This window comes from Felis catus, chromosome E2 (assembly GCF_018350175.1).
Source record: "Felis catus isolate Fca126 chromosome E2, F.catus_Fca126_mat1.0, whole genome shotgun sequence".
NCBI lineage: Eukaryota > Metazoa > Chordata > Mammalia > Carnivora > Felidae > Felis > Felis catus.
Genome location: NC_058382.1, coordinates 60,288,909 through 60,308,864, shown reverse-complemented (window position 1 = coordinate 60,308,864; position 19,956 = coordinate 60,288,909). Strand labels below are relative to the sequence as shown.

The following is a 19,956-nucleotide window of genomic DNA, read 5'->3' as shown; positions in this document are numbered from 1 at the left end:
CTCATAAATCCAGAGCGGGAAGCTCGGGGCAGACGCCGTCACCCTGGGCATCTCTCTCGCGCGAGGGCCCCTGCAGAGGGAAAGCCCTCTGGTCTCCAGCGGCCGCGTCCGGAGGGGTGGCTCCTATAGGGTCTGACCCACAGCCACTGCCCCAGAAGAGACAGGCTGCCGTGCCTGAGACCCCAGGCTCCGACGCCCACCGTGGACGGCCAGCGGCGGGTCTCCGCCGGGTCCAGCCTGTGGCCCCAGAAAGCTGAAGCCTCGAGACGAGCCCCCTCAGATCATCAAAGATGGTGTCCTTGCCATGCGTCCACGGAAGCTAGAGCCGCGGGCAGGCTCCCTATGGCTCCCGTTCCAAAGGGCAACCTGAACGCGCCTGGAGCACCCACCTTCTGTCCTGTCTGACCCTGCTCTGTCCCCCTCGGCCCTGGCAGGCCGGCCGGCCCTCTGCAGCCCGGAGACTCTGGCAGGACAGGCCCGGACTCTGCGTGCTCAGCAAACACCTGCTCTGTGTCCGTGGCCTCCCAGCTGTGGCCTCCCAGCTGCACCACCTGGGCTGGAGAAGCTCACGGTCAAAGCCCAAAATCAGGAGGGCCGCCCCGAGGCCGGAGAGGGGCCGCTCCTCAAGCGGGAGGTGTGGGCCCTGTGGGGCGTGGGGCTTGGCTTCAGAGCCGAGAGGAATTTCCCGCAGACCCGTCCATTAACGGGATGCCCTCCCGCCTGCACTTTGTGGGCTCTCTGTCTCCGGAGGAACCCACTCGGGAGGGCGGGTTCTGCTCGGATGGCTGCCTCCATCGGAGGCCCTGGGCCGAGTCCCCTTGGCACATGACGGCAGCTCCGAACACGAGTCTGAAGTCACGAGAGCCTTAAGTGCCTCTGTGTCGCGCGCCCCAGTGTGAACCGTGGGAGCAGCTGGGGACGCGTCTGGGTCTCGCCCCCCATGGCTTCCGTCTGGGTCGCCGTGGACCTGTGGTGGCCTCCAGCCTTGGTCCGGACGGAGCTTCCCGGGTGGGTCCGGGCGGTGGAGGGCTCCTCTGGGGACAGGGTGGTCGTGGGACGTGGTGACACCCGGCCTGGCGAGCTATGGTGGGGGGTCCACCCCGGGAGGAAGGGCCCTCCGGTGGCTGCCGCTCAGGGACTGGGAGCCATGGCCCACAGGCCCTCCCTCAAAGCCGAGGAAGTGAGGCGGGGCCACGTGGGGAGCCCGCGGTTCGGGGCCCAGGGCCGCGGTCCCCACCCTGGGCGCTGCAGCAGGCCGGCGGTGGGCCAAATGACGGGGGACTCCTGTCTGCAGGTGCGGTTTTAAAGGATTTGGCCCATTTGCAAATCTGAAAAGACAGGAAGGATCTGCCTTCTGGGCAGCAGGCCCCGTGTGCTCCCACAGCCCGGGGCCCCCCCCACTCCCTCTCCTGCCATCTGCTCGGGGCCAGACCTCCCTCCCTCCCGGCGGCCAAGTCGAAGGACAGGTGCGGACGGGGGGTCAGGGGCGGGGGTCTGTCCCAGCTGTGTGCTGTCGGTGGTGCCCCGGGCCCAAGGCCCGAGCCCCCAGGCCACACGGGGAGGCACACGGTAAGGGTATCACGACAGCGCTCGGGAAACCTGCTCAGGAGAAGAGGGCAAAAGCGGGTGCGGACAGCAGGCGGGCCTGTCACACGGGGGCTGGCACCCCGTCGGGTCTTGAGGGCGCACCGTGCGCCCGCAGGTGTCACCGAGACCCAGGGGACACGCCCGCTGGCCGCCAGCACCAACCCGTCACTGGCCGCTGCTCGGCCAGCTGGTCTGCACCCACGCTGACTGCAGGTCACAGGGTCCCGCGGGGCACGGCGCCCACGCGTGAGACGGCATCTGGCGCTCTGGGCCAGGGGGCGGGAAACACGAGAACCCAAGTTTGGGAGGCACGCCGGTTCCACAGCCGTGTGTGTGCCTCTGACCCAACCGGCACCAAATGTCCCCGCCTCCAAACAGCGGCACAGCCGAGCCCCCTCGCCGCCCCTGGGCCCCGGGATCAGCCGGCAGATGTCCTGCTCTGTGGCCTCAGGGTTGTCGCGACACATCAGGGTCTCCGACGCCAGGCGGGGCCGCTTCCTGCCCTTGAGAGGCGATATCCTCTGCAGAGCAGGCCCCAGGTGAGAACCAGGCCGCCGGACGCATGCCAGATGGGACCTGTGCCTCGACGGGCAGAAATCACGTCTGCCGTGACGTCCAGCGTGCAGGAGGCACGGGCAGTCCTGGCCACGTGTTCACCAGCTCCCTCCTGGAGAAATGACTCTCCTGGCATGTGCCCTCCCAGCGCCACAGGGTGCAGCGGTGGAGGAAGCTGACCCCCGGGCATCGTCCGGACCCCTCCCCACGTGTGTCTCGCGTGTGCAGGGGGCACGGTGTCCGTGGGCACAGCCAAGCCGCCGCATCGCAGGCCAGAGCTCTCAGCAGCTCTAACCAAAGCCCGCACACGATAGACCGTCACAGCCGACCCGTCGGCAGAGGGGCATCAAAGGCCACTGGCACCCGCCATGTACCTCGACCCTGCTGGTCCCGGGGCTGGAGGGGCGTGTGCTGCCTGGGGGCCGGCGGTGACCCTGCCAGCATGGGCTGTGAACCAGTCTTCAGTCATTCCAAGAACCTGCTGTCTACCCTTCCGGAATAACCCCCGGCCTTGTCTGTGACGCCCCCAGAGGTGAGGGGCCTGCACAAACGTTCTTGGTGTCAACCTACTCAATCATCTCCTGCCCCAAGTACTGGTCTGCAGGGATGGCCAGGGCCCAGGTTGAGGGGCTTCAGGGTCTCTGAGAGAGAGAGCAGGCGTTTGTTTTTAGCCCCTGGACCTCAGGTTCCCTGAGGAAAGGGAGTCAGGTCACCAGGAAAGGCTTCATGGATGGGTGGCCCCTTCCTTCAAAGAACATGCCACCCAGTCATGTGAGTTTGTATGTCTTGCCCGTGTCCTTGACCAGACTGGGAGCTCTGGAGGCAGAGACCATGGACCCATGCATTTAATGGGCATTGAATGAGTAGGTTTGCAATATAGCACTGAAGGCTGAGTTTACATGCCCTAAACCACAGGGGAAGTAGGGAGACAGCACTAGGCAAGGGTTGCACCTACTTGGAGGGAAGGAGGGAAGGAGGGAAGGAGGGAAGGAAGGAAGGAAGGAAGGAGGGAAGGGGAGAAGGAAGGAAGGAAGGAAGGAAGGAAGGAAGGAAGGAAGGAAGGAAGGAAGGAAGACTACATCCACTGACTCGTCCACCCATCCACACATCCATCCACCCAGCCACCCACCCACCCACAGGCCTCCATCAACGCAGGAGAGCGGGGGGAAGTGGGTTCACGTTACTGGCTGCCAGGAGGGCCCCTGCCATTGTTCTCCATCATTCTGTAGGAAGGATGAAGAAGACCCCGGGCCCCCCCCCCCGGGGCACTGGGCTCGAACTGTCAGGATTGCTCCTCAGAAGGACTGTGTCTCGCGGACCGGTGTTGGATAAATGATCCAAGACCAGGGAATTAAAGTTCAAAAAAGCTTGGGTGCAAATCAAATTTAGCTAGAAAAAAAAAAACGTTCCATCACAGGCTGGCGGTGCTGATGTGTGGGAAAACGGTTTAGGGTAGTGACTGGAGAGCACCGGACGCTTCCCTGGCAGGTGTGGACACCGTGGCCAGTCTGCAGCGGGTCTGGCCTCTCACCCAGCTGACGAGGTCTCCGGGCTCCCGCCTGCCTCCACGTCAGCCCCCAGTCCGGCATCCCCTCTCTCCCTTTCCCCGTCTTCCAGCGCCCGGCCCGTCACCGTGGCTCGCCTGCCGCTCGGCACCTTCCAGATGGGCGCCGCCACACGCGGGACTCGCGGATTCCCCACCGCAGCCCTGGTGACGCGGCTCCACCAGCCCCGTGCGTCTCCTTCCTCGTCACCTGCGCCCGACCAGCTGCTACTTCATTCATTCACTCATTCACTCATTCACTCTTTCATTCCGCAGACGTGTGTCGAAAAGCCACGGGATGCCACGCTTTGATGACCACAAAACTGTGCAAAACCCGACCTGGCAGAGCTGCCTTGTGGCTCCGCCTGGGGGTGGGCCTGGGGCTGGAGACGCAGGAACCCAAGCCACACCTATTTACCGCCCGCGCCTCAGAGCCAGGATGGTTTATGTGCCCAACGTTCACTACGGTGAGATCACGCGGGAAAGGTGAGGGCCCTAACGTCTTTAAGAATCCCTTAGAAGGAGGGGCGCCTTGGTGGCTCAGTGGGTTAAGCGTCCAGCTCTTGGTTTCCGCTCAGGTCACGACCCCACGGTTCATGAGTTCGAGCCCCGCGTGGGGCCCTGCGCTGACAGTGTGGAGCCTGCTTGGGATCCTCTGTCTCCCTCTCTCTCTGCCCCTCCCTCGCTCGCTCGCTCTCTCTCTCAAAAATAAATAAACATAAAAAAAAAAAAAGGAATCCTTTAGGAAGAGCATGACTCAGTCTCAAACGTGCTGCTGTTTGGGGCTCTTTGAACGGAGCCCCCACTAGCTCATCGTGTGAAGGCGTGCACAGACCCAGGCACCGTGCGGGGTGACAAGTCCCTTGGAGAAGGGGCGTCGCCTGCCACGCTGGAAGAACTTCCAAAACCCACCCCTTCTCCGCAAAAAAATGCATCTTTATCCCTCCCCGTGGGCTCAGCTCAAGACGAAGCGGGAAGTAGCCAAGAGACAACCGCGAGATCAAGAGCACAGGAAATTTTGCCTTTCATCTGAAAATCCGTCCGTCAGCTGCAGAGGAAATGCAAAGCCGGGTGGATGCCTCGGTGGCGGCTCGGACCGCATATTAGTTCCTGCTGGTGTGAAGGAGCCTGTGGCCGCGGCCCCGTGTGCGCTCACCGCCTCGTCTCTCTGGGACGGGTCACCCGACCCACGCCGTCCGCCGCTGCCGTGGGAGCCCCAGGGGAGCGCCTGGTGGCTGCGACTTGGGAACGCACGGTGCCCAGCCGGGGGTGCCCCCCCTCCCCCAGGCTCTGAGATGGCCCCGGGCTCCGGACACTCAGGAATGCCCGTGGCCTTAAACGACGGAATGAGTTTTCTTGGCCAGAGAAAGCTATTTCCGGGTACGCGGTGTTGCAAGGGATCCCCTCCCCCACCACATAAGACACGCGACGGGCCTGTGGTTGGAAGGTTGCGCACTTGGTCCCACAGATCCTAACGGGAAGTCCGCTGGCTGGGGCACGACTAGCGTCTGTTGTCAGGATCTCGCGGACCGAGAGAGGGCGCAGGCACACGCGGCCCGCGCACGCCTCTCCGTGGAGTCTGACCCCGCAGGGAGGTCCCAGCGCCATCCCTCACAAGCCAGGCTGTCCTGTCTGCCTCGGTTTCTTCGCTTGTAAGATGGCAAAAGTAATACGGATCCCTTATGGCACGAGGGTGGGTGTTTCGGTGTATCTGTCCCGTCGGTGTGCCAAGGCTCCCTGTCCTTATCACCACAGGAAGGCAGGATGCCTGGGCTGGGTCCTTCCTGGCCAGGCTGTCCCTGAACTCTGTGGGTCTCTGTCACTCCCTGTACGTGGCAAGCGGTGGTTTGGCTGGCGTCACGGGGCCCTCCCGTATCGTGGAGTCGTCCTCGGACACACGTAACAGGTGCTCAAGAAACCTGTGCTGAGTTCACGACTACAGAGGAGTGTACCTGACAAAGGAGTACTGGAGGAAGGAAGCATCATGAGGGCCACAAGAAAGAAGCAAGCCCTCAGGACTGAGGAGGTGGGGGAGGCTTCCCGGAGGAGGTGGCCATGAAGACGGAAAGATTCGGGTGGGTGTAGGGGCAGCAGGTAACGTTCCAGGCCAGAGAAGTGAAACAAAGATACACACGAGGAATCAAAAACGGGTCCTGCCGCCACGGGGCCCGGGTGACAGAGCAGAACAAACACGTCGGAAGACACACAACTCCTCGACGGGGCGCCTCCCGGTCACCCTCCCCGGGAGCTCCTGCGGGTACGCCAGGGAAACAGGGGGTAAAGCACCAAAGTGAAAGATGGGTCTCGGGACGGGGGGACCGGCACCAGAGCAGAGGGAGGACACTTCCGGGAAGGTGGAGGAAGGAGGCTCCCAGAGTGCCCCTCGCGCACCAGGCACGGAGCGCGACCCGTCCAGGCTGGAGCAGGCGGAAAGCTCCGGAAGAGGTTTCTTCACAGAGACGGGACGGAAGACGGTCTGACGTGTGTGACGGTACCGGGAGGGGACTCCCGCGACTGGGAGGGAGCCGGGTTCGAGCTGGCGGTTGGTGCACGGGAGGCCGAGCTGGGTGGGCCACCTCAGCCAGCCATCAGAGACCCCAGACCCTCGTGACCAGGGCGCGACAAAGGAAAGGAAGTCGTGGTCCACGACGAGACCCGGCCGGAACCGTGGCTGTGCGAGGGGCACCCAGTCAGCGCTGCCGTGGACCTAAGCAAGGGGGCCAGGTGGTGGGGAATGAACACGCTGCCTGAATCGGGACACGGGGGCAAAGGCCACGAGAATCCGCTGCGCGAAGTGAGCGGGAACCGGTGCCGAGGGGAGGACCTGCAGGGCGTGATTTCTCCCCAAGCCTCGCAGAGCTCGCGGTCCTAAACGGCGAGTGTTCATAACCGCGGGGAAAGGGGAAGGGGAGGGAAGGGAGCCATGCCGCCATTTGGCTGAAGAAGAAAAGGAGGGCCGGGGGCAGACACCGCACTCCCTCCCGGACCTGCTGGAGACAAAGCACCGGCAGGGGCGCGGCTCAGGTCGGGGACCGCTGTCTGCAGCCCCCACATGCCCAGCTGCCCCCGAAAGTGTGGGGGCTGGCTCCCGGGGGAGGTCGCAGCGAACAGGCAGGTGCACGAGCACCTGGGGGCCGAGACCCGCGAAAACGTCAGATTTCGGCAGTAAGGACAGCTAGCCTGGTGCCCTGGGACTCAAGGCCCACGTCCCCTGCGCCACGCGGGGAGGAACCCTGGAAAGGGCTCTGTGGGAAGGACAGGGGCTTCTTGGGGGAGCAACTGGGGACCCGTGGCTTGGAGGGGTTCATCCACCTCAGGAGGGACAGGATGAGCGAAACCCCCAAGGCCAAAGGCCATCTCAGGGTAGGAATCACATCCCCGGCCCGCTGACCGGGACCACCGGGCGTTCACGTGTGTGGGCGGCTCAGAAACAGACAGAATGCTGGCCTCCTAGACTTGGTGCCCCCCGTGGGCCGAGCCACCGCCAAGGGACGCGGGGCCTGACTGTGAGTCGGCAGGAAGCCCGCACCTGTCGGATCAGCTGTCTCCACCACGTATACCCGCGTCGGTCCCCGCCCGCGCCCAGTCCCCCTCCCCGCCCAGCGGGTGACGTGGACCCGCCCGCACGCGGGAGAGGCGCCTGGCCTCGGCTCAGACGGGCAGGGTCCTCTACCCCCGGGGGCCGTGACTCGAGGGAGCCCCGCAAAGCTCGGGGGCAGGTGAGAGAGAAGGGCCAGACCCCGGGGGCATCATTCACCCCTGCGGCTCACCCCGCCCGGCCTCCCCTCTGTCTGCCCCTCGATGGTCTTTGTCTCTGACGCATTCCAGAGCGGAAGGGCAGACAGCCACACACAGCATCCCTGGACACTCCGGCTCGCAGACGTCACCTACGGGTCGGTATCTGCCTATGCGGTTTATCTTCAGGGAAGATGTACAAACGGAAAGTGCGCACGTTGTGAGCGTGCTAACCACGGCCGGCGTGGCCCAAACCCTGCCGAGATACGGGCCGTCTCTATCGCCCCGGAAAGGCGCCTGTGGCCCCCGCCAGCGCCCCGCACGGCCAGCCGCTTACACTCGCCGCTGGCTCCCGTGAATGTCAAAGGCTAAAACAGACCGTTCGTGCGGCAGCGTCTCGCATCCTCAGACACGAGAGAAGAGAACGGGCTGGCAGATGGGACGTAACACGCTGGCCCCGTTCCTGACGCCCTCGCGCGGGCCCCGCTGGTTCCCGTTAAGCTGAATGCCAAGGCGCTTTGGAGCCCGTGTGCCGGCCGGAAAGTAGTGCCCCCCCCCGGGTCACCCTGCACCCCCCCCCCAAAACCTTATCAGAAAGAAGCCTGGGAGGCCAGGAAGCCACTTCCGGAGGGGGGCGGGGTTCTACAAGGTGCAGGAACCAGCAGCTGGTCCCCGCGGGGTTCGTGAGACGCGGCGGCCGCCTGCCACGGGCATCCCACCGCCGCGGGCCGGCCGACCTCACGAGGACATGCGCGCAGGTGCCTTCTCGGGCAGGCACTTGGACCAGCTGGCGGGTGAGGGTGTCGGGTCACAAGGGGGCGTCTGGACACGCGCCGGCTGCGTGCTCTGTGAAGCCCCCCGGCCGCACCCCACCTGTTACACACGCTCCCGCCGCACACGTTGGCTCCAGATGTTGCCACAGCCTCGTCGGCAGGGTGGATGTCCGGAGACCGCTCCCTTCCCGGCGGAAGTCGGAAAGGCGGAGGCCGAGGCAACACAAGCACCTCCGTCCCCTCCAGGCCCAGCGACGACCCCGGGTGCTTCTCAACAGGGCACCGGGGGGCTGCTACCCAGTGCTCAGGTCCCGCCTTTGACGTGGTCCCCGTGGCTCAGGCCAAAAACGCAGGCCCAGAGGCGCTATTCCTGACCCGTCTGTAGCCCGCGGCCCCCACCCGGGGCTCCCCCCGCCCTCCCGCCCTCCCGAGCCAGCACGGCCGCCAAGCCGTCCCCATCAATCGCCCGGGATGGGGCCGAAGACGGTTTCCACCCTCGGTGCCTCCCGAGAACCACTCAGAGCCCGGGTCACGTCTCTTTGTCCACGGTCACCCCGACCCTCGCGCCAACGTCCGCTCAACACCGACCACGCACCAGCGTCAACACACGTGCAACGCGACCCGCGACGACAGCGTCAGTAAAATAAGGTGGGAGGTGGGGCCGAACGAAACGGCGGAGAGGAGAGCACACTCCTTACCTTTGCGATCCGTGGTCACAGCCGCTTCTTCCGCTGGTCACTGTCTACACAGCTGCCTCTCAGCCACCAGCAGACTCTGTGGATTACAAGCGAGTGTTTAGACAGATAGCCCCAAGCCGCAGAACCAGGGCCTGCCGGCCTCACGACTGCCACACTCCAGTCCCCGGCGCACAGGGACAGGACCCTAGCTAAAGGCTCTCCCCACGGTCACCCTCCCTGTCCCCACCCAGATCCACGTCAGCGATTCAGTGGCGCTCGGCTTTCCCTGCACACTGCCATGGCCACATGCGGACGCCCACGGACACAAGGGGTCGCCTGCAGGCACAGTCTGATCAAGCTTCTCGGCACTGCTCCCTGCACAATGTCCTTCTTTTCCTCACCCAACTACCTGGGCAGAAATCGAACGTGCTCTTGTGGTCCCCGTGTGGCGTCCCTGCGAGGAGGGGTATCCCGCTCGGCCCCCCCCTCACCACGGGTGTCTGCTTGCTGCCCTGAGCAGGGGCTCCTGCCCAGGGAGGGGACCTTATGCAGGCTTCGCGAGCGGACCCTCGCCCACGTGGGTCTCTGCTGCTCGGCCAGCCCTCTCGTCGTCCTCCTCCAGGACTCCATGTGTCAGTCCGGACCTCCCGGCCAGCAGCTGTGCCTGGGAACCTTCCAGGGTCCCCCGCCCTCTTGGTCGGTCCTCTGTGAGCTTGCTCGTGTCTTGCCAAGAAGTTGGACGCCGACCAGACACTTCTTCCCGGTCCACGGTCCCAGGTGGCTTCGGGGGAGGGGCGAGTCAACACTGTGACACACACACACTCAGAAGCCGCGAGGAATTCAGAGTCGACCGTGTTCTGGCACAGCCTCTGGGCGGACCTGAAGGGAGCCGGCGCCCGCTGTCTTTCAGAGCCTCCGGCCGCGCACTTTGGGCAGGAACACTAGAGCCGCGCTGGCCTCCCTCCTGGGAGGGGGATGAGGCTGTGGGGACGCGTGAAGCTCTGCGGTGGTCGGTCCGGGGGCTGCGGGGGCACCTTCTGTGCCTCCCCAGCACCCGCCCCTCGAACCGACTCTCTCCGATCTGAAGTGGCCCCCGGAGACGTGGTCTCCTCCCCTCCGGTGACATTTCACATCAGTAAGGAACCTTCGGTCTCAGCCGCGTCCTCGCGAAGCCGGCGGGCTCCTTCCCCCCCCCACCCGGCTTTATCTGGAATCAGTCGGACTGTCAGCAAAACGTAAAAAATAGTTGTTTCCCGAGCCCAAATACAGCGCGGGCTTCTAACTCATCTGCCGTCTAATTAACAGTTCCCAGGCCGCCCTGGCCCGTGGGAACATCTGGGCCCCATCCCTCCAGGCCCCAGACCTCGAGGGAGGGGCGCTCGGCTCTCGGAGACCCTCTGCCTCGGTCTTCCTTTGAAATCTCTAAGTGGGAGGACGCTGGCGTGCGTGCGTGTGTGTGCACGCGTTTGTGAAATAGCTGTTTGCACGGTGCCTGGCGGTGCCCCGTGAGCCAGCGTCCTGCAGGCCCCGTCGGGGCCAAGACGACCTGCTCTGGGTCCGCGGCGCGAGGGAAAAGCAAAGGCGTGTGCTGAGGCCCCCGCGAAGCTGCTGCCTGATTTCCAGGGCCCTTCCGTGCTGTTGAGACTTTCCCTGGGTGTGACGGGCTCGCGGACAGGTGGACACACGGCCCGCGGGGAAAGCCGCGTGGAGGCGGAGGCCCCGGTGGGGTGCCAGCCTGACGGACGCAGCGTGGGGCGCTCAGCTGGGCGGCTTTTCTTGGTGGAACCAGCCTGGCTTCCCTCATTCAACTGTGTGCTTACGAGCGTCACGGGGTCGAACGCACACGGCGCCACGTCCACCGTCCCGGCCCCTTTTAGGGGTGGAGGTCGTGGCCTGACGCTCGTTCACGATGCCGAGCGGCTGTCCCCGCGGCCTGACCGTTCGGCTTGTGGAGCGGAAGCTCGGTCCCCATCACAGACTCGCCGCCCGCCCTTCACACCCCTGCTCCCACATCTACTCTCTGTGTCTGTGAATCTGACGCCCGCCCCCGGCCTCGTGTCCGTGGATCCCACCAGGGCTCGCCCTGCAGGGGTGTCCTCAGGTCCACCCACGAGGTGCGGCTGGCATCGGGCTTCCCTTTCCCCGCAAGGCGGGGTGCCGCCCCGTCGTGTCACGCACACCGTGCTGACCGTCGCGTCCGCCGCTGGCTGCTGTGAACGCGTGTGCCAACGGGGGACCCGCTCTCACGTCTCGTGGGCGCGTGAGCGCAGGGGGCAGCGCGGGTCATCGTCAACGTTCTCCAACAGTGGCGGCACCAACGGGTGTGAGCGGCGCCTCTCTCTGCTTCTCATCTGCACGTCCCCGACGACGACGGATGGGGGGGGGGCGCATCTTGACAGGTGCAGGACTTACCCAGGTTTTCCCGCACATTCTCCGGGCTGATGAGCACGTCGGTGTTCCCAGCCTGGGGCTACTTGGGGCAGCGCCACTAGCCCACCCGCCCCCACCCGGGAGCGGAGGCTCGGCTGTGCGCGAGGACGGCCAGCGGTTTCCCGGCTTACGTCCCCCGGGGTGCACACACCTTCCAGTTCTCCCAGTCACCCAGACCTTCTGGCGAACGGACGGCGGCGTTTCTCATGGGTCTTTAACTACGTTTCCCAACGGCGGATAAATTACCTGAGCGCCTTTTTCTACATTTGCTATTCATTTGGGTTTCTTCTCTGTGAGATGGACGGTCACCGCTTTTGTCCGTTTTTCTCTGGGGTGTCTGCCGTTTCCTACAAAGCATGTGTTGTGCATACTGGCCCCTTGCTGGACGAACACGACCCCGGGGAGATGCTGTCGGGGCAGGGCCACCACTGTCCCCCTCCGAAGGCCGTTCTTTCCCTAACACGCCCCCTCACCGGCACAGGAAGTGGCTTCCACCACCAACTTCATTCATGCATTCATTCATTCATTCATTCACTTGCGATCGAGAACGTGTGCCACAGCCCCGGCTGCTCCCCACGTCCCTCCCCCGCTCTGGTCTCAGACACGGTCCCCCCGGGGCAGGCGGCTTCCCTCTTCCGAGCTGCGCAAGCCTCCCTCCTGCTTCCGAGGCCGCCCCCCTGCCCTCCCACCCCTCCCCGGGCGCTGGAGCACCGGGCCGCGCACCTCTGGGCCGCGGCGCCTTCCCCGGGAACCCACCCTCCACAGCCCCTGAAGCCTCCTGAGCCCCTGCCCACCCCTCCCCGGTGACCGCCACGCCTGTCCCTGCATTCCCGTGTGGTCCCTCAAAGCTGTGACAGCAGCGTTACCACAGGACGGTTATCGTTAGCAAAGACCAAGGTGACAGCGACTCACGCCGCTGAGTTCTGCCGCGAGCCCGCCCTGGAGCAGAACGTTCCCCGCCACGTGTCACCGGCTCCCCGCCACCCCGTAAGGCGGGTCCTGTTATTCCCACCATCTTACAGACGAGGACCCTCAGGCTCAGAGAGGCCAAGCAACTGGCCGGAAGCCACACAGCGAGCCAGCACAGCGCTGAGTCACGGGGCACAGGGACCCCGCCTGAGCGGTCTTCACGCCCCGGAGCAGGAAGCCAGGATGCGCGAGCCAGGGAAGGAGCGAAGGCTCAGGCAATCGGCACCCATCGCAGAGCCAGAGGGCCCGGCAGTCAGCCTCTGCCCGGAGCATCCCAACGCAAGCCGGCCCGCCCAGCGACCGGCCCTGCTTTCTGGAAGGGACGGAGAAGAAGCAGGAGGGAAAAGCCGAGAGAAAAGTATCAAGCAGAGACCAGCCGCCTCGCAAAGCTGCCCCAAATCCTCGGGTTCCTGGACCCTGCGCGCACTCGGGGAAACAGCGGGCCACCCCGAGTGTCTCATTTCAGTGGCCGCAGGCGGCGCGGCAGCGACCAAGCGAGGGCCGGAGGGAGCCACGGTGACGTACGGGCCGCTCCGGGAGCTGCGTGGACGTCTGGCCGCGCCCAGCGAGCGTGCTCTGCAGGCACGGGGGTGCCGCGATCCCCCCTCACCCCGGGGCGGCGCGGGCCGTCAGCCGCAGAGCACATCGGTGCCAGAAGGGGCCGCGGCCAGGGCTGGGAGGCCAGGAGGTCGGGGTGTGAGCCCCAGGTCGGGCTGGAGGGCCCGCTCCCCCCACGGGGCCTCGGTCTCCGTTGGGGGGGAGGACGGGGGCTGCGGGCAGCCTCACCCTCGGGGCGCGGCCGTGCACAGTCACCACGAGGTGTGCGGGGTCAAGAGAACCCACATAACGCACCAGGTTCCCCGCGCTTCTCCGGGGAACCGGCTGTGGCGCCGCAGGCAGGAGAACGGGAGGTCAAGGGCCGTGGAGCGCTAATCTGAGGGTGGGAGGTGGGAGGCGGGAGGGAGGGGGCACGCAGGTGGGCTCTCGGTCCCCTGCTCCCCCAGGCAGCCCGCCCCCCTGACCCCAGGCGGCCCGCCTGCTGCCCAGCCAGTGCCCTGGGCTCTCGGACGGAGGGACGCGTGCTCTAGCCTGTGTGCTCCCTCGAGCGGTCCTGGGCGGGCCCGCCCTCCCTCTCTCCTCGGGGGCTCCCTGAGTGGCCAAACCGGGGTAACCAGGTAACCGCCTGGCTCTGGGGCCCCCGTGAAGGAGACGCCCCTCTCGCACTGTTGGCATCTCCTCCCCAGATCAAAGCGGGAGCCCGTAACCTTCGCCTCAGCTCAGCCTTCCGGAGCAGCGGCCACGGCGGCCGGAGGCCACGCGCCCAGAGCCACAGATCTCTGCCGCGGGGTGCCCGACCGGGGCCAGACAGGGGGAAACAGAGGCAGGCACAGGCCGTGGGTGGGTGCGGGGCAGAGCTCTCGCAGAGACTTGAGGGTCCCGTCAGGAGGAGCTGCCCGCTAACAGAGACCTTCCTTGCCTCGTGTGTCCCCCGGGCCCAGAAACACCTCAGATAAAGGGAGGATCGAGGGGTCTGAGAAGCGGGGAGGTAGCTCCGGACTCCAGGGCGCTGCGCTTCCGTTGTCGATTCAAGGCACGACCCGGCCCTCTGGGGGAAGCCCGGCCCCCCCCAGGGCTGCGACCCGCAAACCTCCGCTTGGGGCCACCGCCCGCCCGGAACTGGGGGTCAGACGTGCCCCCACGGCTCCGCCAGGGTGGGACGTGCGGCGTTATTTTCTGTCATCTCTAGAGCAACTAGACGTGGGCGTCCTCACCCCACTCGTCTCGGCACAGACGAGACCGCGAGAGGGAACCGCCCGCGAGGTCGTCGCACAGCAGAGGCCACGCTGTCTCCTGCACCTGACTCCTGATCCTCCTGGCTCCGTCCAGACAGGCGCCCGGGCGGCGAGACAGGCAGATGGGAAAGCGCCTCCTGGTCTGGCACAGGGACCGGGGGTCCAAACCTACAGGGCGAAGCGGGACCTCAGGCTCCCCCTGACACCTCGCCCTGGCGGCCTTGGTGGCCTGAGCGCAGCACTGCTGACCCTCCCGACACCCACGCGGGGGAGATCCTTGCTGACCAACACGCGCACGAACGTCCGTGTGCCCACATGTACGCGTGCACCTTGTGTCTCGGGCATGCTGTCCCCGCGGGAGAGGCAGCTTGTGGGCAGCAGGCCCTCCCCTGCCGCCCACCCCTGAAGGGAGCTCCCCAGGGTGGCTCGGGGGCAGGGAGGGAGCAGGGAGCCCGGCGTGGTGGGCTTGGAGGGTGGGCTCTCCTCCAAGGAGAGGGTCAGGGTCCTTCTGGGCAGGAACTGTGTGTTTAGAGCCACGGTTCTCCAGATGGGGTCCCAGCGCCCTGGGAACTCGTTGGAAATGGGACCATGTCCCAGAGCCGTCCCCAAGGCAGGGGCTCGGGGCCAGCCACGGTCTGTGTGTCCTCGGGCGCTGGAGGGCACTGACTGAGCTGGAGTCTCCTTTGTCCTGGGGTGCGGGCCGCTGTCTCGATGGGGGCTGGCTGGACGCGCTTGTCTGAACCTATCCAACAGGACCGTTAAGATGTGGGGTTTCACTTTTTTCAGTATAATTTCCTGTCACGTTGGCTAACGTACAGTGCGCTCTTGGCCTCGGGGGCAGGTTCCCGTGATCTGTCGCTTACGTACAATGGCCAGTGCTCATCCCGACAAGGACCCTCCTCGATGACCACCACCCATTCCCCCGACCACCCCCCCACAACCCTCTGTATTTAAGAGTCTCCGTACGTTCACTTTGCCGTCAAAGAACAGAAAGAACCACTGACAGAGGCCAAGCCTGGTCGATGATCTTCCCGCTGAAAAACTCGGGGAGAAAGGTACGGACGTCTGCAACCAAATGCTCTGAACGTTGAGAAAAGATAAGGTTGAGGATTGGGAAGAAGAAACGAACCACAGTTGAAACCCGGTGGGGGCGGGGGCGGGGGGCCGTCGGTGTGACCCTCGTCTCCCGCAGGTCCCCGCAGCTCGGCCCCTAGCACAGACCCTCACCCTCACCGGACCTCGCCAGGCCGAGCGGACCCGACGGGCCCTTGGAGAGTCAGCGCGACCCCTGCTCGGGAGGCGGCTGGTGGCCGCGCACGGAACGCACCACGCAGACAAACCACGACAGAGCCTCAACAGCTACAGCCGGAGACTCAGAAAATTCAGACCAACTGTCCTCGGGGCGAGGCGCTGGGTCCACGCCAGGGATGGAGGGCAGGCTGGCCGGGCAGCAGGTGGCGAGGGCCCCCCTCTCCTGGAGCCGTGCATGCGCTCCCTCCTGAGACCCCTGAAGACCCCACCTCTGTAGGAGGCCCCGTGACCTGTGCCGCCGCTGAGACCCGGCCAGGCCACCCCGTGTCCAGCACGTGGCCACTCCCGTGTCCCCATCCGCAGCTGGACCCCAGGACTTCCTCCCAGAGGCAGAGCTGTCCACACCTCCCCTTCTGTGTGGGGGCCCAGGCCCAGAACCCCCGGAAGCCGAGGTGTGGGGCCCACCACAAGCCCACGGCCCTGGGGGAGGGAGGCGCCTCCGGACCTGCGCCCCAACCGTTTCTCCCCCCGCTCTTGCCCCGGGCCGGGCAGACCGGAAGCCAGCGGTCAGTTCGGTTCACAGAACAACTGGGAAGACAAGTTGTTCCCTCCTCCCCTGGCTTTCCCTAATTAGCCTGGACGGTCCCGTGGCACTGGTGTGCCCAAGAGCCACAGGCGGCCCAGGACAAGATGCTCAACGTCACCTGTCCGGAGGGAGACGCCAGCTTACACACGCAGGTGCCGGTCTACACCCACCAGAGTGGCTGGAACCCAGGACCCTGGCCGCACCGGGCGCTGGTGGGGCATCGCAGCATCAGGAGCCCCCGCTCGCGGCCGGAGGGACGGCGCCTGCGGTGGCCCCTCGCAAGGCAGTCTGGCGGCACAGGCCATACGGCCCAGCACGTGCACTTGCAAGGGTTTAACCCGATGCACGGAAAACGCACGCTCCCAGAAACACACGTACGTGAGCCGTGCCCTCACCACACACCAGGGGTAACCGACGTGCCCTTCGCCAGGCTCGTGGGGGGGTCCGGCTTGGTGCCACCGCACCACGGGATGGCCTCCCGCGATGCTCAGCACGGGGGAACCTGAGGCGCACTTTGCCAAGCGGAAGAAGCCAGAAGCAGAGCCCAGCGGCCGTGGATCGCACGATTCCGTTCCCGTAACGTGGGGACACACAGCTGCAGGGAGGGAGACAGGCTGGTGACTGTGCGGGGCCGGCGGGGGCACGGGGGTCACTTACGGAGACGGGCAGGGGGTGTTCAGGGGGGTGCAACGATCCTGGGCTGGGGGACACACGACCCCAAGAATCTGCCGCCCAGAGAACCGGGCTTCACTCGAGAGTGAACTGGAAAGTCTGCGAATTGAAAATCAACCAACCGGGAGATGGGAAACCCCAGGATGGGACGCAGCGGTGCCCTGAGCCCCTGACCGGATCACGCATGCGGACACACCCTCCCTGTGGGGGGGGAGGGGGGAGTGACCCAGGTAACCACGGAAATGTTCCGCCGAAGGCTGGACCCGGCTGCGCATCCAGACCACGGCCGGTAGAGTTGTTTCTCGTGCGACACTTGACTCTCACGCTGTCCCGCGTGGACGTGGGCTTGGACAGGAAGTCGGTGGGGCTGGGCGGGTGAGGGCGCCACGGGCCTGCCTGTCGGAGCCGGAGGCCGAGGTCACCTGCCCGCACACGGAGCCGTGAGCCAGGCCGGGCCGGTCTGCTGGCCCCACTGCACCAACGGGAGCCCAGCTCAGCGACACTCTCGCTGCCCTGGGGCGTGAGGCTGAGGCTCCGCGGGCGGCCGGGCCGTGTCGGGACCGCTTCCCCAGGACACTGGCTCGCGGGGCTCCCGGGGTGTGCCCGGTGCGCTCCCTGAGTCCTCGGAGCCTCTTCCTCGGGCCCTTTTCTCTTTCTTGGAAGGATGTTGGGTCTCAGAGCCAAGCCGGTGAAGTCACACATGGGGGTTGTTGGAGGACAGGGCTGGTGACTCAGCCGCACGAGAGGGACGGGGTGCTTCCAGACCGGGCGGGGGAAGGCCCCCGGGGCACATCTCCTCAGCGCCTCGGTGTCCCGCGTGGGGACACAGGCCGCTCGAAGGTCTCTCCTCACCCCTCCCCTGCCTCCAGCCTTGGGCTACGTCTCGGCGAGCAGATGAGGACGGAAAACCCGGGAGGCCGTGGCTCGTGGCTCGTGAAACTTCGTGGAGGACACGCTCGCCACGAGCCACCAGGAGCGCCGCCCAGCAGCCCCGAGGAGGCAGCAATGTGTGCGGCCTGGGGGCAGGAGTGAGGCCAGGCTTGGTGCGGGGCCCGGGCCGAGTTCTAGAAGCACGAGTGGGAGCCTGGACACGGAGGGCGCAGGGAGAAGGGGCCGTTCAGGGCCGCAGGCCAGGCGGCCGAAAAGGTGGGAGCAGGTTGGGTGGGGCGGGGCAGGGGCAGGCAAGGACTCCCAGGATGGAGGAGGCGGGTGTCTGGATGGGGGGCTGGGGCAGGGAAGTAGGCGCCCCACGCCCCACCCGGAGGAGGACTGGGGAGAGGGCGGGGGGCCAGGGCACCACGGAGCATCCGCTCCCCTCTGTTGGCTCCCGCACTGGGGAGCAGGAAAGCAGAGGAACACAGGGCAGTGCTGCCCGGAGAGCCTTCCCGGTGTGTCTGAGCCAGAGGTGGGCAGGACAAGGCCTGGGCTCTGTGGGCTCGTGGCAGTGACCCTGGCTCCTCTTGCAAGGACAGCCGGCCGGGCCTGGGGCCCCCTGGGAACAGGGAAGGTGCCCCGCAGGCCAGGCCTCCCCGCGCGCACCCCAAGCCTGGACCCTGGGGCCCCCACGGCGCACATCCACCCACCCGCGGAGCCCCGTGAAGCTTCCCCTCCCTCAGGAACCACGGTCGCCCCACGTGACCCGCGAGCTCCTTCTCGGGAGACAGGGACCCCCGAGCTCCTCACATGACTGACCACGCGTTCCTGGGCGAAGCCGTGAGGATGGACTTCTGGAGAAGCCGCTGCGTGTGGCCCGGCTTCCCCGGTCAACCAGAGTCCAGACCCCCCCCCCGGTGCCCCCCACCTCCTGCCCAGGCCTCGCGCAGGGCACTGGGGTCCTGCCAGAGGCCAGGAGGCCTGCTGTCTGAGCTCCGCCAGGCTCCCTGCAGAAGGTGCTTTCCCTGCGGCCTGGGCTCCCCCGCTGATCCGGCCTCCCCGTGTAGGATGGCACGTTGTGCACCTGCTGACGGTGTTCAGGCCACACGATGGACGCCACGGGGCCCCTGGGAGGGAACTCTGAAGCTGTCCGCTTCCCCTCCCCACCCCCCCGTGAGCCCCGAAGCAGCTCCCAGCCGCCGTCTGCACGGAAGCCGAGCTCCTGAGGAGGCCGGGGCCTCCGACCCGACAGGCGCTCGCCCACCTGCCCAGCGGGCCCGCTTCTCCCCAGCCTCGCCATCCTCAAACGTCCCTTTGCTCAGACAGGCTCTCGGCGAGTGGGACCCCGCCGCGTGCTGCCCCCGCGGGAAGGCGGGGGAGCAGCGGTCCCTACTTCTCCACAAGGACCCCCACGACGCTCAGCTCTGGCAGGGCCCGGCCAGTGACAGGTGGGCCACAGCCGATGCTGGATGACCCAGTGAGTCCACGGGCAGTGGGAAGACTGAGCCAAGAACCCCAAATCTCCATGCCTCGGGGGGGAAAACGGGGCAGGCAGCCCCCCACTCGCAGGAGCTCTGACACGAGTCCTTCGCGGACGCTGGCCCTCACACGCTCCCGGTTGTTTTCCCCATCTTGGGAGACCCGGTCCTCTCAGAGGCCACACCTATGTTTTCGTGGACAGCAGCCACAAAACGCGCTGTCTCTAAGGAAACGCACGCTCCTCCACCAAGAAACCCAGCCTGGTTACGTGGGTCGGAGCCTGGCTGCGCGGGGCCCGTGACAGTCGTGCCACCGTGTGGCGCGTGTCTCGTCAGCCAGAAGCCTCTGTTTTATTGCACTTTGAAAAATTCCCCAAGATAAACCACTGAGAGTTTCTTTGTAAGCACTTAGGCCTTTGTTTATGAGAATCTTTGATCCGCTAAGAGTGTTTAGAACCCCCTGAAGCTTCCTCCTGCCATCAGCACCCACTGGCGGGGGCTCGGCCGGGCAGTGAGGTCGTCGGCCTGTACTCGGTCCCCGAGAGAGAACCTCCCTAAGGAGGGGCTCCTAAGGGACCCCACAGGCTCGCGGCTGTCTTTCCAGAGCAGAAGCCCGCCCCGGGCCCCGCACGGCTATGTTGTCCACACGGTACGTTTCACAACCACGCCTGGCCTCCAGCTGCGGCTCAGGGCGAGGGCCTGCTGCCCCCGCCCCCCACTCCCCCTACCCCAGCCGCTTGAGTCTGGGGCACCTGCTCTCTCAGCCCCTTACCCGTGGGACTGGCTCCCAGATGCCCTCGACTCCTCTCGGTGACCAGCTGCCCTTCTCATTTGGGGTAACGTTTTCTCCAAAAGCCTTTGGAGAAGGCCCAGTTCCTGTGTTATTTCAGGTTGTTTTATTTCCAGCACAGAGTTCCATTCCGTTACCACCGGGGTGGTAAAGGCCTTCCCCATCGGACGCCCACAATCCCAAGATTCCCGCTCCTTAAATACAGCCGAGTGCGGTCTGGGGCAGAAATAGCCTATGTGATCCA

At 65.8% G+C, this 19,956-nt stretch overlaps 1 protein-coding gene across 1 annotated transcript in view; it reads right to left on the bottom strand.

Annotated features, from left to right (window-relative positions):
- BANP (BTG3 associated nuclear protein) overlaps positions 1-19,956 on the bottom strand; it is a 304,623-nt gene that overhangs the window by 42,111 nt on the left and 242,556 nt on the right. The window contains exon 13 of the mRNA XM_045045590.1: positions 8,892-8,967. Within this exon, the coding sequence (XP_044901525.1) occupies positions 8,929-8,967 (39 nt within the window). The 3' untranslated portion in view covers positions 8,892-8,928. The remainder of the gene's footprint in view (positions 1-8,891; positions 8,968-19,956) is intronic.